Source organism: Dreissena polymorpha, chromosome 8 (assembly GCF_020536995.1).
Source record: "Dreissena polymorpha isolate Duluth1 chromosome 8, UMN_Dpol_1.0, whole genome shotgun sequence".
In the NCBI taxonomy this organism is placed as follows: domain Eukaryota; kingdom Metazoa; phylum Mollusca; class Bivalvia; order Myida; family Dreissenidae; genus Dreissena; species Dreissena polymorpha.
Genome location: NC_068362.1, coordinates 106,363,632 through 106,381,136, shown reverse-complemented (window position 1 = coordinate 106,381,136; position 17,505 = coordinate 106,363,632). Strand labels below are relative to the sequence as shown.

The 17,505-nt window shown below is 35.8% G+C and overlaps 1 protein-coding gene across 4 annotated transcripts in view; it reads right to left on the bottom strand.

Annotated features, from left to right (window-relative positions):
- Window positions 1-17,505, bottom strand: part of LOC127843021 (uncharacterized) — a 42,815-nt gene that overhangs the window by 5,288 nt on the left and 20,022 nt on the right. Inside the window, exons 4-11 of one of the 4 annotated variants that reach the window (XM_052372843.1) lie at window positions 13,352-14,334; window positions 12,153-12,514; window positions 11,473-11,530; window positions 6,280-8,210; window positions 4,382-4,740; window positions 3,014-3,224; window positions 2,469-2,536; window positions 304-433 (exon numbers count right to left, since the gene is read on the bottom strand). In XM_052372843.1, the coding sequence (XP_052228803.1) occupies window positions 12,162-12,514; window positions 13,352-14,334 (1,336 nt within the window). In that variant the 3' untranslated portion in view covers window positions 304-433; window positions 2,469-2,536; window positions 3,014-3,224; ... (2 more) ...; window positions 11,473-11,530; window positions 12,153-12,161. Of the gene's footprint in view, window positions 1-303; window positions 434-2,468; window positions 2,537-3,013; window positions 4,741-6,279; window positions 8,211-11,472; window positions 11,531-12,152; window positions 12,515-13,351; window positions 14,335-17,505 lie in introns of all 4 variants that reach the window. The other 3 variants (XM_052372842.1, XM_052372845.1, XM_052372844.1) reach the window with 3 other exon arrangements.

The window sequence follows — 17,505 nt, the reverse complement described above, 5'->3', positions numbered from 1 at the left end:
TACATTTTGCCAATGGACTCAAATGTCTTTTGTGAAGTAGGAAAAATGGATTGCCAACATACACCCACATTTGGCTTTTGTCTCAAAATTCCATTTATGTTAAGAAACCTAATACAGAAGTAGGCAAGTTCACAGTCTGGAAAGTATGTTTTGTTTAGTCACACTAGAATCAATACTTTTTGAGTTAAGACTACACATAAACATCCAACAGCAAGATGAACGTATGGACGGACAAAGGTAAATCTACATGCACCCACACATCTCTGAACTTGCAATAAACATACACATGACTTAAACACTCACCTGAGGTTCGCTCTACATGATGATCACAGACTGAGGGTCCTTCACAATGGAGATGCCAGAATCTCAAGATGATGACTGCTGCTGTTGCAAATGCTTCAAGAACAAACTCAACGCTTTGCTGTCCAGGTTTCTGCAATTAAGTATGTCATGTCTCAGTTAAGACAAAAACAAGATGTGTTTGTGAAACACTATGTCCCCGTATATGATGTTTGACCTTGAAGGATGACCTTGACCTTGACCCTTCACCACTCAAAATGTCAAGCTCCATGAGATACACATGCATGTCAAATATAAAATTGCTAGCTTCAATATTGCAGAAGTGACATTACATGAGCAATTTTTACCTATATATTTGACCTTGAAGGATGACCTTGACCTTTCACCACTCAAAATGTGCAGCTCCATGAGATACACATGCATGTCAAATATCAAGTTGCTATCTTCAATATTGCAAAAGTACTCATAAAATGAGCGATTTCGGCCACATATATTTGACCTCTGACCTTGAAGTATGACCTTGACCTTTCACCGCTCAAAATGTGCAGCTACATGAGATACACATGCATGCCAAATATTAAGTTGCTATCTTGAATATTGAAATATTGCAAAAGTGTACATTTGTACATTAAATGAGCGATTTTGACCCATATATTTGACCTTTGACCTTGAAGGATGACCTTGACCTTTTACCACTCAAAATGTGCAGCTCCATGAGATACATATGCATGCCAAATATCAAGTTGATATCTTCAATATTGCAAAAGTTATTGCAAATGTTAAAGTTGGCGCAAACCAACAAACCAACAGACAGGGCAAAAACAATATGTCTCCCACTACTATAGTGGGGGACATAAAAATTAAGACTGTTTTAGCATTTCATAAAAATTTCAAGTATCAAAATGCGGGTTCAACCCTGGCAACATAGTAGATACTCTCTCAAAAAGCCATTCACTTAAAAAAAAGCTAGAGCTTTGAAACAGATGTGAAGAATACCTCCACTTGAAGAGCGGATGAAAAGTACTTGAAATATGGAACACCATGCTGAATGTGTAAAATGCACCCGTGACCCCATGACCTAGGTTTTTGCCGGGCATTGTCCATGTTCGAACATGACCATGAACATGAGATCATCTAGATCAAACTTCTGACCGAGTTTGTTGAAGAGCGGATGATACGTACTTGCAATAGAGAGCGGACACCATACTGAATGTGTAAAACGCATTAAATGAACCCGTGGCCTAGTTTTTGGCCCGGCATGTATTTTGTTCGATCATGGCCTAGAGATCATCTATATAAAACTTCTGACCAAGTTTGTAGATGATCGGAAGTAAACTTCTTCAATTAGAGAGCGGACACACTGCTCAATGTTTAAAACGACCAAAGTGATCCCTTGACCTAGTGTTTGGCCCGGCATGGCCCATGTTCAAACTAGGCCTAGAGATCATCTAGATAAAACTTGTGACTAAGATTCGTGAAGATTGCATGAAAACTACTTGAATTAGAGAACGGACAACATGCTGAATTTTTAAAACGCACTAAGTGACACCGTTACCTAGTTTTTGATCCCACATGACCCATATTCATTCTTGACCTAGACATACTCTAAATTCAACTTCTGACCAAGGTTTGATGAAGATTGGATGTAAACAACTTTAATTTGAGAGCGGACACTTAATACGGACCAACCGACAAACAGACAAACCGATAGACAAGTTCACTCCTTTATACACCTCTTAAATAAAAGCTACCAACATCACTGATCCCCCTTTGTATTTCAATGTTCGTTTAAGAATCATAATAACAGTTGAAATGGAACCTGATTTTGTAAAGAGTAAAATAGTCAGATATGTTGGTACCTGTTATTTGTTTGCTGTTGTTGTTGTTGTGGTTTTGAGTTTTAATATAACTCTAGATGTTAAATTAGACACTTTTGCATTTTCTTTACATTTCTGTATAAGATACAGTCGTTTGTGGCTGAACCCTTTAACTTAGTTACGATAAACTTGTCAATTAGTTAAAGAGCAGAAACCCCAGTTTGTATTGGGTTTTACCTATTGGGTATTTGTGATGAAAGCTTAATTGCTTCAAAAGTTTTAGGCTCTTAAGACTGGGTCTCCTGAATGCTTTGCCACAGTGGCCCCTTTTGCAATGGCAAGGTGACTTACCTATTGAGATGCAGAGTTTGATAATGTGAACATCACTCACTGGGCTTGAACTTGTGAGTATAAGGCCTCTGTGAACAGATAGAAAAACCTAAGGGCATCCCAGGAATGTGTCCTTGTAAACCAAATAATTCAATGCATTCTGAAATGGCATCAGTTATATAATAAGTCAATCAATGTTGTTTGAGTGAAAACAATATTTAAGAAATGAAGTATGTTTGATGGATCTTGATACAAAAAATTAATGAGATATACCACTAAACACTTGATGCAAACATTTTATGTCCCTTTGGGACTTAAGGAAGGATGAAGGATCGACATGGAGAATTACAGACAAGGACAAATTTGAATGCTTCCACCCCCACCGAGCCCTTTCAAGGCACTACAAATGGCAGCTATTATAAATAGTTTTCAATTACATAAATGATTTGTTTTAGTTAGCAGCCAGGACAGAGTTTTATCGATATTAAACACACACAAACTATTTTCATTGACATTTGGAGTAAAACACTACACATAATACATGGTAAATTACATTACCAACGTACCTTATTGACGAGGTAGTCTTGTCCCCTGGCCAAGAAAGTATGGAGCCCCGGATTCAGAGTGGCTGCATTCTGCGGGTAGTACTATTTGAACATTTGTCCCAAGGTCCTGGGCCAGGAGGTGTCCCTGGGCGTCTGGGCCCAGCTGACCAGAGAGCATGTTGTTCAGCTCGGTACGGATCTATGATTGCATAGGTTCCTGTAGGAACAGGCTCTTAAAACAAAATGCAGGATTTAATAAAATATTGAAAATAAATGAAGAAAATAATTTTTAAATGTGCTGAAGGCATTTAAATATTTTTTTACTAAAATTAAAGAGAATTTAACAATTAGATTAAAGCAGATATTTTAATTATGCAAGGAGAAACTTTTGGTTCAAGGTTTGAATTTTGGCCCCAAAATAGACAAAACTATGTTCTGACCTTCTATGACTAAAACTGATATCAGATCAACTTTATTTATTATTTATTTACCAGGTTTGATCAATTTAAAAAAGAATCATTCACATTTGATGTTAGGAGCTTTTCTTCAATCAGTCAGAAATAGGACTGATGTTAAGTGAATTATATGAGCCTCATTCTTGGAAAATAGGACTTAATGTATGTGCAGTCTGCACAGGCTTATCTGAGATGACACTTTAATAGGACTTAATGTATGTGCAGTCTGCACAGGCTAATCTGGGATGACACTTTAATAGGACTTAATGTATGTGCAGTCTGCACAGGCTAATCTGGGATAACACTTTAATATGACTTAATGTATGTGCAGTCTGCACAGGCTAATCTGGGATGACACTTGACTAGAACTTAATATATGTGCAGTCTGCACAGGATATTCTGGGATGACACTTTAATAGGACTTAATGTATGTGCACTCTGCACAGGATAATCTGGGATGACACTTGACTAGAACTTAATATATGTGCACTCTGCACAGGATAATCTGGGATGACACTTTAATAGGACTTGATGTATGTGCACTCTGCACAGGATAATCTGGGATGACAATTTAATAGGACTTAATGTATGTGCACTCTGCACAGGATAATCTGGGATGACACTTTAATAGGACTTGATGTATGTGCAGTCTGCACAGGCTAATCTGGGATGACACTTTAATAGGACTTAATGTATGTGCAGTCTGCACAGGCTAATCTGGGATGACAATTAAATAGGACTTAATGTATGTGCAGTCTGCACAGGCTAATCTGGGATGACACTTTAATAGGACTTAATGTATGTGCAGTCTGCACAGGCTAATCTGAGATGACACTTTAAAGGACTTGATGTATGTGCAGTCTGCACAGGCTAATCTGAGATGACACTTTAAGCACATACATGAAGCCCCGTATCCCAGAACACGGCTACATACTGGCATAAGGTTCACATTATTCGAGAGCAACATATTGAGGTCAGTCGCAATAAGGGACAAGTCACGCAACGCCTGCTCTATCTGTTGGATCAGATAGTTTCTGTTTAAGCGACTCGTCTGGAACAATTTGTCGATTCACAGCATTGAATTGTTGCTAAGCAAAATCGGTGCTGGGATAGAAGTCGAACTCGCCAAGGCTTCGCTGTAAGAAGTGTTGATGTAGCAAACATGGGAGATGTTTGGAGGCTTGCTACTCTGACGCAAGACGTTTTTGTGCTGAATTACTTAAGCGAAGGGGTCAAGATTGTCATCGACTTTCACTTCAACGATTTTTTTATCTTGGCGGCTTATAGTGTTTGCTGAAAAGAAAATAGAAAGTAAACTAAATGAATTTGCCCTGCAACAAAATACTTTACACACCTGCTTTTTAATGCCAAACGTTGCGTCTAAAATTGATATTTAGAATATCACAATTAATGTTTCACCAATAAGAACTCAGAATAGCGTTGTATCAATGTTATGCCCAAAAAACTTAATATTGAAATTGTTGGGTTTTAAACCGCGAAAAAAACATAGTAAAGTACAGTTCATAGCAATGTGTAATACTTTTTTTTAACAAGAGATGTGTTTGTCAGAAACACAATGCCCCTACTGCGCCGCTTTGATTATATATTTTTGTTTTTTATCATACCCCTTTACAAATATTACTTCCTTTGTAAAAATGATCTGTACCTGCCAACTGATAAATATAAATTATCTCCCTTTTAAGCGTGTTACTTCCATTAGATTTGTTTGTTTTTACCTTTTATCTTCAGGATGACTTTGACCTTTCACCACTTAAATTTTGCAACTCCATGAGATGTGCATACATGCCAAATATCAAATTGTGATTTTTATATTGCAAAAGTTATGGCCTATGTTAAAGTTTTCAGACGGACGGACTGACAGTTCAACTGCTATTTTGCCACCCTACCGGGGGCATAAAAATCAATAAAAAAAACAGGCATGACTTCAGTTATTTTAAGTGTGAGACTTTCCCCCTTAATAGTTTTGACTTAAACAACTTTCATTGTGAAACTTTACAACTTTAAATGTGAGAATTAACAACTTAAAATGTAAGACTTCATAATTTTAAATGTGATACTCGGCAACTTAAACTGTAAAACAATACAACTTTTAACATGACACTAAACAACTTAAAATATGAGACTGTACACATTTAAATGTGCACAACTTATTACGCGAGACTAAACAACTTTAAATGTTAGACAATACAACAAGTCATAAGACACAATACTGTAAGTATATGAGTACTTGATCACCCACGTTTTGCCTATGGATTTGACAGAAATGCAAAAACAGATGAAAGTCAATGGTGTATTAAGTATATGATACTCTGTCTTGCTACCAGGGGCCATTATACTAGTAATTATAGCCTAATCTGGTTAAATCTATTATATGTACGTGATATTGAATCAATACTAGTTGATGTCTCCATTTTATGCCATTGTTTTTGTAAGACAGACCTTAGATGAAAAGTTTAGTCACTGGCGTTGAAAGTGTGTGCATAAGGATATGAAAGCAGTATAGTGATTTTGTCTTTGAAAACATCCGGTTTCTAATTTAAATAAAAATCATAATGATCAGTTATACGTACGTGAACACAAATACTTAACAATTTAGAATTTTTGATTTGTATTTTAATTGTACTAAGTTTCAACTTATACAGCTTAATAAGGCAAGTAACTCATTGTTGCAACCTATCAAACACTTTTTTTGGCAAATATTGCATTGTAAATTTTAACCAGTAAATATTTATTAAAAAATAGACTTTTTGAGGAATGGGGCTGAATTTAGGCCCAATCTTTTACAAAATTAATAACACTGTAAGGTCTCACCTGAAGCTCAGAAGCTGAGCTGATATGCTGGCCTTGTGGATATTGTTAAGGGCCGAGTTTGAGTTCTGATAAACTTCGGGTTGAGAGTCGAAGGGCGTACTGGACCATACAACAAAACTGGGGTCATGTTTTCAAGCCTTCTTTAGTCTCAATTCAATGCAATGCCCTTTTGGCTCGGAGTGCAAAGTGCTCGTAACAAAACCGGATGTGTTTACTTTTAGCAACTTGTTTTCAATAATGGGCGGACCACATGAATAAATTGTGCGCTGAGGACAGTCCGTAACACTACTTCTGTCCTAACTATTTACAGCAGAAACACTTCTGAATGAATCGTTTCGATTGTTCCTTGATTTGCTCTCGTTCCTTGCTGAATATATAGATGTCTCATGGTTCAAACAGAAATCTCAAACCTAAATTCAAGCACTTTTCAAGGACTTTCCAAGACCAAATATTCATTTTCAAGTCCATAAACTGTACGTTAGTTTCCTTTAAAAAAATGCCTTTTTCATTTGCTTGGATTGGTCTTTCTTGTTTAAACTTTCATCAAAAGACACTGAGTACTGAGACACTGAGTACTGTCCACTATTTAAGTTATAGAACTATAAAGTACAGTTTTGAAATGTTCAGCTAGCCCCAAAACAGCCACATAATTATGCTTTGCTATGGTACTGTCATGGAACACAACTTGAAAAAACTTTGTAATGTTTTTATTGGAATTAAAGGATGGTTGTGTGCAAACGGTATAAATACCCACAATACTTTCGCGTTCAACATATCATTTTTTTTTAACAAATTTGTCTATGGATGTCTGCGAGTTTGATACTACAGCTGAAAGTTGCGAAGGTCCTGGAATTTGAATCTTCTATCTGCACACTCTCTGCATGTGGCTGTGCCTTCCTGGTTCGACACAGATGGGCTGTTGTTTTTTAAGTCTGTTTTAGATTTAACAGTTTTAACAATAGTACCTTCCTGTTTAACAAAAAACACATCGCAGGAACCCTGTTTGCTTCTCAATTTCATGTTTTCTTTGAGGGTTTTCACTTTCTTGTGGCTTTTCAAAGCGCTTTCCTCCATACCCCCCGACATCAATGGTCTTCATACAGACCCAACAATGTGCTTTTCGAATGTCATTTGTTTTCTGTACCCAGGAATATTCAGTTAACCACCCTGGTTTGAAACGACACTTCCCCATTGCTGCGTTTTCACTCGCGAAAATTGATCACAATGGAGAACCTCTGACGTAGCACACATAATCTGTGACGTGTACACATAACATTTCGTACTCAATATTGTACGAAACTTATATTTTGTACTCAACTTTTTGCGCGAAGGAATCTATGATACATTTTCGTAATATTTCCCATAAGAACGATTTAAGTTTATAATTAAAGCCATGATAAAAGTAATTTTGAGCAGAAATAAACATTTTCGAGGCTTTTTTACATGAACTAAGCACTTTTCAAGCACTGTTTTAAGGCCAACCTTTGTTCAAGGGCTTTTCAAGCCTAGGACTCGTTTTCAAACACTTTTCAAGCCATGTGCGAACCCTGTGTCTTATAAAGAATGAAACAAATTATTCAACGTTTAATTCTTTGTGAGATTCTTCATGATGTCCACAGTGAGAACTAACTGTTAGCGTTAACTGTTTGCGTTACCATATGTACTGCTATAACGTCTCGCTTCTGTAACACTCATCCCACTCGGGCACTAGAGCTAAACAAAACTACTCAGGCTTGCTTGGGGAAATCTCGACGTGGACATTTTGGTTGTTCAAAACAGCGCGTGAAAACTTGACGCTGACCCTTTGTGGCCAGAGGTCCAGTGGGAGGAGCTAGGGATCAGGGGAGGGAAAGGATGGTTCTGTATTGGGGCTCCTGCAGGCGGGACTTGTGCTGTTGCTTGGCCAACTCGATATCAATGCTGGTGCTCTCCTGAAAACAACAACACTAGGGTGGGGGATATGAACTTGTAACACATTTTTATATTACAATGTGTAATACACTACATATATGCCTCTTGATTGGATGTGAAGGTTTTCAACAGCAAAACATAATTATCTGAATTTATAGATTGGCATTTCATTGGTGCCTTGTTCTAAATAGCAATTAATGAAAACTAATGCAATTAAACCATTTCGTATTAAAACATTAAAAGTATTGGCTAATGCTTTAATAACCAGTAAATTCATAATAATTATTCTCACTTAACTTTCAGTGTAATTTTATAAGCCAAATTGCTGCTCATCAATATTAGAAGCTTTCATCCCAGATTAGCATGTAAAATCCACATAAGCAAATCATGGAGGACACTTTCTGACGATACTGGATTTTCACAAAAGAAGATACTTATTTTCAACCAAAACAGACCTTTAAAGAGGTAATTATTGCCCCTAAGTAGCCTGTGCAGACTGCACAGGCTAATCTGGGACTACAATCTAAGCACATGCATTAAGCCCTATTATTTCACAGCGTGGCTCATTGATGTTTTTAGCCAGTTTTTTTCCTGCATAACACTAGAGTGGGGGATATGAACTGCGGGGGATAATAATAAATGGGAGGCAACAACTTCATATTAATGTATTCCCAAAGTTACAAAATCACACACACCATTTTTACCATGCCTTTACAGGTCTTTGGTGTTAAACTCTGTTTAATTTCACACTAGACAACAGTTCCAAAGTAAATCATCATGTCATAAAAGTTGTAAGACATATTACAAATTAATAAAATATGAAACAATTTAATGGCAACAACTTACTGCTGGTACATATTGACAGTTCTCTCCCTTGTTAGTGTAAGCTAAATTAATTAAAGGCCACAATATACTAAATGATTTCCCTATATAATTCAATGTAAAAGCGACAACTTTAAGAGAAAATAAATGCAACATTTAGAACATAGAGACCACCATAACCATACTTTTTCTGAAAGTTCATTCTAAGCTGAATAGATTTAAGCAATAAAAAAGATATGTCATGTTAAAACCAAACATTAACTTTACTCAAGTCAAACTCTACTTCTTTTGCGCCTTAGATTTTCCGGCCATTTTCTAGTGCAATGTAACTGTTTACAGGCCAAATTTTTATACTTAAGTCTCTAACTTTATCATATGTCAGGGATTAAGTAGCGAGCATCTTTTCTCTCCCTTCCAATATATCCAAGAGATAAAGCAAGAACACCAGTCTAAAGTGTTAATCATGGCTTCGAGTAAAATATGATTTTTTGTGTGAGTATAGCCCTACATGAAACGATTATTTAGTATAATGTAACCTATAAGGCAACCTGAACTGTTTAAAATGCAAAAAATATGCACTTCCTTATCATTTTTCATCTATCCTCAATGTGCATGCCAAATTGCAGATCAATCCTTCACGTAGAAATGTTTGAACAATGAAAATTATTATAATAATGCCTGATAAGACATATGGCTTCCATTGTCGGTGCTTAGATTTATAAAGGGCTTTTAAGAGCAAATAACATTAACTTATATAACAGAATACAGTAAATATACTGTAAACTTCTTATATGCTATATCGTAGAAGAAATATAATATTATTAAAACGTGTTTGGGCTTCTTTCAGTGCGAAATTGTGAGTTTAGAGGTGCTCAATACGAGTTTCTTTACTTATTATTATCCCCCGCCATAGGCGGAGAGATATTGTTTTGGCATTGTCTGTCAGTCCTTCTGTCCGTCTGTCCGGAGCCATATCTTGTAAGTGCTTTGGCGGATTTCATTGAAACTTGGTATGAGTATGCATATGGATAAGAGGATGATGCATGCCAAATGGCATTGTACACCATCAGTTAATAATAGAGATATGGCCATTTGTTTCTTGAAAAATGCTTTTTGTGTGTCCGGAGCCATATTTTTAAAGTGCTTCTGCAGATTTTATTGAAACATGAAATGAGTAAATATATGGATAAGAGGATGATGCACGCCAAATGACATTGTACACCATCTGTTAATAACGGAGTTATGGCCCTTTGTATCTTGAAACCATGTTGTTTTGAGTGTCAAATATAATACTTTTGTGTCCAGAAGCATATTGGCGTGGGCAGCAATTCAACGAAATGCTTGTTTTAATTATTTTCCCATACAAATTTTCCCATTTAATTATTTTTCTTTACACTTTTCAATACTCGTTAACTCCATAAAACAAAACACATTTATTCCATGAAACTAACAAGAACGCATAATATCCCGTAAAAAAATGGTTTTATGTAAATCATGCTCCTTTGCGACGGGGCCTGTTTTGACAAAAAAAACAACACTGTATACACAATGAAAACTTAACACATCCTCGCAAACATACTCTATACGGCATTAGATGGAATAGATTCCAATCAAATAGGCATAATTGAATATCTCACAGCTTTATAAAAACTCAAAGCCTGCATGGGGATGACAGACATTATTGTGGTGTTGTGTTTCTGAGGTGTCTGTATCGGTAAGTTGGAAAGCATCAAGCTGGAGAAGGGTTTGAGTTATTGATCATCAAGCAAAATAAGTTGTACTGTAAACACGATATACACAAAAATAGACGCCATTTTACCTTCTGTGAAATCATATCATATCATTCTCGTCCACTTAACTTATTTATACACTGCAAAAAAATTATTATTTGCGGGACATTATTTTCTATTGATTTTAAGGGTTGAACAATCCACAAATTAAATACAAATATACTGGAAAATAACTGACACAAATTCCATATTTATTGTTTCCGAACTGAGAAAGTCACACATTAACTACCACGTCCATGAGTCTTTTTTAACCACGAAATAACATGCGGACGAGTATATATGATTTTACAAAAAACAAACAATTTAAAAGGATATTTTACCTTATGTAAATTCATACCATTCTTTTCCACTTCATCTTAATAAACAGGAAATACACAAGCAGGGCTTTTCCTTGAGTATTTATGGGTCTGTTAAACGGACCCATACCCAAAGCGTGTTATATGCTGTTCCTTATGAAAATTATATCTCAATTATGTTTCAGTTAGATCTAACAAAGTTTATAACTATTATAATAGGATTTTATTCCTATCATTTGAAGTATTATTAATACTTATATTAAATGTGTTTTTCCCAAAGCAATGGACTTTAAGCATGAAACAAATTCAAAATCCCAAAATTGCATTTTTTCCCAAAGTGGAGAAGAAAGGGCCTGACAAAGCGTCTCTTTTACCTTCTGCTTCATGCTTGTCCCCCACATCCTCAACATCGTTGTCTCGACCCAGCAGCAACTGGAGCAGCAGAGTAGCTCGATGTATTTCTTGTATGTATATTTAGGACTCACACACATTTACATAAATGTAATAAAAAAAGTATAAGACATGTTCAACATCATAAAATATGGCAAATTAATCAATCTCACATCAAGTGTTACCTTTCTGTAAACATTGCTTAAAATATCAATATACACTCCTCCAAAGATAACTTAAACAATGTCATACTTTATTAAAAAAGTATTCATCCATATACATTTCTTACATGGCATCATGGTGTTTATAGAAATGAAAGTCTAAAAATAGCCTCAGTTGCTATGTACATGTGCATATATGTAGAAATATTAAATTTGCAGTTGAAATGCTTTGTTTTTTCATGCACAGTTTACAAGATCTAAATTTTAGGACCATAATGACACAAACGTTAAGACAACATAACATAATATGCATTACATCTTATGTTCCAACAAAAACCCTCACATTGTATAATCATATAACAATATGTGCACATAAATTATTTGTATCTTTAACTACACACTAATGTTGTATTGTAACATCACACACTTCTATGTTCGTATGCTAAACAATTAACACATTGTCATTGAAATACTAATCACTAATTACAACAACTAATACATACATGTACACACTATTCCACTCTGAACACCAGGATGTTGTCCCCAGACAGTCCCACAATGATACAGGATGTGGTGCTGCTGTAGCAGACTGACACTGGGTACTCCACTCCATCCTCCTCAGCAGCAAGATTAGCCAGCTTACTCTCTCCCTCCCAGCCCACCTGTAGTACAGTGTTGGACAGGCGTCCACAGACCAGCACCTGGCCTGCAGGGGTCACATGTAGACCATGTAGGACATCTAGTGCTGGGTCTGTGTATGTAGCCAGGAGTGTGCCATCCCTGGCCAGGGTGCGAAGCTTGTTCTGCGGGTAGTAGCTGGTGATGTACAGCCTGTCTCCTGTGGGACTCACAGCACACTTCTCTACTGCAAAACAGAGTAACATCAAGATATTGAATTACTGTAAATGTTAAATAATCTTATTAAACATACTGCAGTGATATTGTATTACGCGTATGTTGCTATAAAGAGGCCTTTACACATCTAAAATATATGCATACATTTCAATAATTTAATAGTTAAGCGTGACAATAAACTTCAGTAGCAGAGCTATTGTGATAACCTTTGAAATGTTGAAATGCGACTAGTGAGTTAGATATGAATTGAAGCAAAACAATTACACAGATGGAAACAATTACACAAACTGAAACAATTGCACAGTTCTATCAACAGGTAAACATATTGTACATGTACAATCATTTAACAACCACAAAATTAAGACAGGGTCAGAAAGTGTCTCTTTCCCAGGAACTCAGTTTCTATTTATAGGCATGCCATGTAGTGACAGTCAAAATACTTCATTACTCATGTTTATAAATCAATATTTCTGAATCTAATTGTTTTGGCTACAATGTACTGTAGCATTCAAAGGGCACATATGAATTAAAGAACAATTTTTTTATAATACATCAGCAGGTTTTCTGCTATTACATCTGAATTTTATTTTAATATCATCTCACAAAGTATGTAACTATAATTTATATTATTTTTTCAAAATAACAAGATAAAGGCCTAATGGGTCAATATTTGTTGATTAAAAAAATAAATCCCAACTCGGTTCATTTAGTCAATAAAAATTCCCAAATTTGTCATTGTATGGATTTAAAATAACACAATTTGACTAGACTCCTTTGTCCACAATGGTTAGACAAATCCCTGTACATAATACACATGTTATCAGGATGGATTCACCATGATTCTTACCTGTATAATCACCTGATCTATCTTGGTAGAGTCTGCAGATCAGTTTGCCATTCAGTGAGTATTTGTACAGTTCTTGACCAGAGGTGACAAAAAGGTCTCCTTGGTGATGGGTAATAAATGTACATTCATGTTGTAACTGAAACTTCCTGCCAGAAACAAGCTTTCCCTGGTTGACAGTGATAAACTGGACCTCATGTATGTTACTAGTATTCACAGCCACTGCAACCTCACTGGGTGTGATCAAACAAATGTCCAATGGCCGAGCATTCACATCCCAGTGACTCACCACCTGGTACTGCTGGTTCAGCAGCTTGACATTCTTATTTCTCCAGTCTACAACCAGTACCTGCCCATCGGGAAGAACACATATGCCATAGATATAACATACATCTTTATCACTTGGTATTCTCACATTATGCTTAGTAATACTCTGGACATTAAACGCCTTGCCTGACTTTCCTAGCAGAGTTAATGCCTGCTGTATTATATGCTTACATTTTATGCCGGCTATAAGGCAGAGCTCCTTATGATCTCCAATTTTCTGAACAATTTCATGGAATTGTGACAAGTCACTGTGAACACTGGTGCATTTATGAATAGAACTTGTAACTGACCATTTAATGCTTATAACTTCATCTCTCATCTCGTTAAGTTCCTTCGCAGTAATATTATCAAATTCATTCACGATAGAGAGAACACTCCTACACATCTCTTCTTTTAAATATTGCTCATTTCCGCCTGATGTACCCACAGAATTATTATCACATTCATCTATAAAAGTATTTAAATTGCCACACATTTGCTCTATCATAACTTCGCTATGTTCATTGTATGTTCTCTGCAATGACTGAATGCTGGCCTCCTGACTGATCTGCAGGGTTTTAATTTCCCCCAGGACAGTTTCCAGCTCCACTGACAGCCCCTCTAGGCCTGAGGGCTGCGTGTTGGTCAGCTCCGAAATCTGGGTCACTTTACTGCACTGGCTGAAATAAACAATTAATACATGTACATACCAAGGAATAGTCAGTGATATTATGAAATGCTTCAAACAAGTATAAAGTGTCAAATAAAAACATACATGGACAATAAATTAATGCTTCTTGGGCTTAATATGGGGTATATAGATTTGCACTTTTCCATCCATCTGCGTGACTTTTCTGTTGTATATAACTCCACATGTATTCCTGCAACTTAACAAATACAGTAACCAGGCATGTGAGCTAATGCACACTTCTATATGTTGTTTCTGTTGTTTTCATCATAATTGTAGTAATGTCTTATATTTATACAAAAATGACATTTTAACATATGTGCAGTGTAAAATAAACAGTATTGCTTGCTACAAGAGGACTATCAATTTACATAAATATTTATCATTGTGTAATTTTACCCACATGCATAGTTTGATATGTCTTTTTCAACATACCCAGAGTTATGGCCCTGTTTAGCAAAGAAATCACATTTAAAATTGTGTTGTGAGTAACTCAAAGAGTACAGCTGATAGAGGGATGAACTATTCTTAAAGTATAGCCCACCATGTGAAATTATGCACCTTGATATTTTTTTTTAAGTTTTTTTTTACATAAGAAGAGTTATGTGACAATCCCTTTAACCAAACAATAATATTTGTTCAATTGTGAGAAGCGTTACTCAAATAGAGGGATACTTCTACAGTAACATAGTAATTGTCAGGTTAACTTGTGCAACTCCATGTTTGTTCATAATTTAAAGAGATTTGTGCAGTTGTGGGACAAATTGGATTGTAGAGGTATCAATGTACTAAGAATACATTTTTAGTAGTTAATATTGTTTTCAGTTTAAGTATCATTGTACACCTTGACCACACTATCCATAATAACACATGCAAGAAAAGATCATTAATGCTCTACCATCCCACAAAAAACAAGCATGACGTATATTTCATGTCTATTCCCAAACTCAGTATGTACAGTCTAGCCTGTGATGAGCGACATATGACATGCAACCTGGTCTACTATCTCCCAATATTTGTTGTTATTTAACCTCTTGTGATTATTTTGCTTTTGTTGTTGTCATGTGATCTATTTGTGGAAAAGTAAAGACGCCATTGTTAAATGTTTGAATGGTCAGGTTAGCGTGTGCAACTCCATATGTTTGTTCAAAATGTTCCTAATTATTCTTGAGTAATCATCAGGAAACCATTTTACTGTTTCGGGTCACTGTGACCTTGACCTTTGATCTAGTTACCTGAAAATCAATAGGGGTCATCTGCCAGTGATGATCAATGTACCTATGAAGTTTCATGATCCTAGGCGTAAGCATTCTTGAGTTATCATCCGAATACCATTTTTCTAAGTTGAGTCACCGTGACATTTTAATTGTCAGGTAAACTCGTGCAACTCCATATGTTTCTTCATATTTTTTTGACATTAATGCAGTTGTCTTAAATGGGTTAAAATTCAATGATTAAATGCATTTAATAATAGCAGTACTGTAATATAACTTTTATCATCATTGAAAATCTGCTTATAATATTATGGGTATAACAGGAACTAAAACTGACTACTAAGTCTTTATAATTTCATGTTATAATCTTCTGTGACCTTTGACCTATTGACCTTAAAATGTATTGACCTCTTAATTTTCCTCAATGTAAACACAAAACATGTTGCCTGGCTGTAGGTCAAAGCATTCCCTAGATATACTGTGGAACACAATTGGTCTACGGACCAACGGACTAAAGAACAGATGCAAAGCAAAATAACCATGCTTCTTACAAAAGGGTCCTCTATTTCTAAATATAGTCTGAGTATTAACATTCTAGCCTGTGATAAGCATCTTATGACATGCAACCCAGCGATTTTTTTTCTTCTTTATAAAGTACCTGTAAAGGTATACTTTCCCAATTGAAGAAAAACTACGAAATTCCAAATTGCTGTCTGAAAATTTCCAAAAAGAAAGACAAATTCATTCTTTTTTTTTCAAGAAGTGCATTTTCTGCAAGTTAACAAACAAGTACAAGAGGGCCATGATGGCCCTGTATCGCTCTACTGCTGAAAATATTCTTGGCGTGTGCAAATACTTAAATATAGGCCCTATTTAAGCACATGTACACTTTTGTGACACCCGGGGCAGGGTCAAATTTGACCCCAGGGGCTTAATTTGAGCAAACTTTGAAGAGGACTACTGTATCTCACTACATACAAAATGTGGTAGCCCTAGGTCCTAGAGTTAAGGACAAGAAATTTTCAAAGTTTTCACAAAATAAGCAAGATATAAGCATACACTACGGTGGTCGGTGATTTAGGCAAAAATCGCGGGGCGTGTAGTGTATTATAATCTGTCTATTCCAAATTAACATTGACCAACTCTAAAATATATTTGACCTCTGACCTTGAAGGATGACCTTGACCTTGAACTTTCACCACTCAAAATGTGCAGCTTCATGAGATGCACATGCATGCCAAATATCAAGTTGCTATCTTCAATATAACAAAAGTAATTGCAAAATGTTAAAGTTGGCGCAAACTAGTGCTGCAACAATATACCGGTATATCGGTATATATCGCAATACGCAATCCGCATATTGTATTGCGATATAATTTTCATCATACCGGTACAAAAATTTTACAAAAATTCATTCACATTTCGTCCAGAAAAGCCATCCGAAATAATGATAAAAAGGTAAACAAATCAAAGCAGGGTAAATTATTTTTTACGTAAAAAAAGCATTCTAAAAAGTGTATTATACGGAGTAGCGTTGTTACATGGGAGCATTCATTCGATGCTTTTGAACAGATTATCGTTGAATTAATTGCGCACAGCTGTAAATGTTTCGTTCGATTCTGATTTGAGCATTATTTGTAATCCGAATTTCGGAAATACGCTTCCAAATTTGAATGCTAACGCGACAATAAAAAATTCTAGCGTCAAATAAAAAGTGCTTTATCCTTTGTCTCAATAAAAAGCGCGCGAAAATTATACAGACATGTAGAACGTCGCATGGAAAGTATGGGTGTATTTTGTGTTGTATAAAAACGGGAACATCACGTCAGCTGAATTACGCGTGTTCAGTGGGAAAAACGCCCCGGTTGGACGTTATTTCATCACATCTTTAAATAGTAACAATTGCAAAAATGTATTTGATACTTAAGAAAATTTGCAAATGTTTGTGT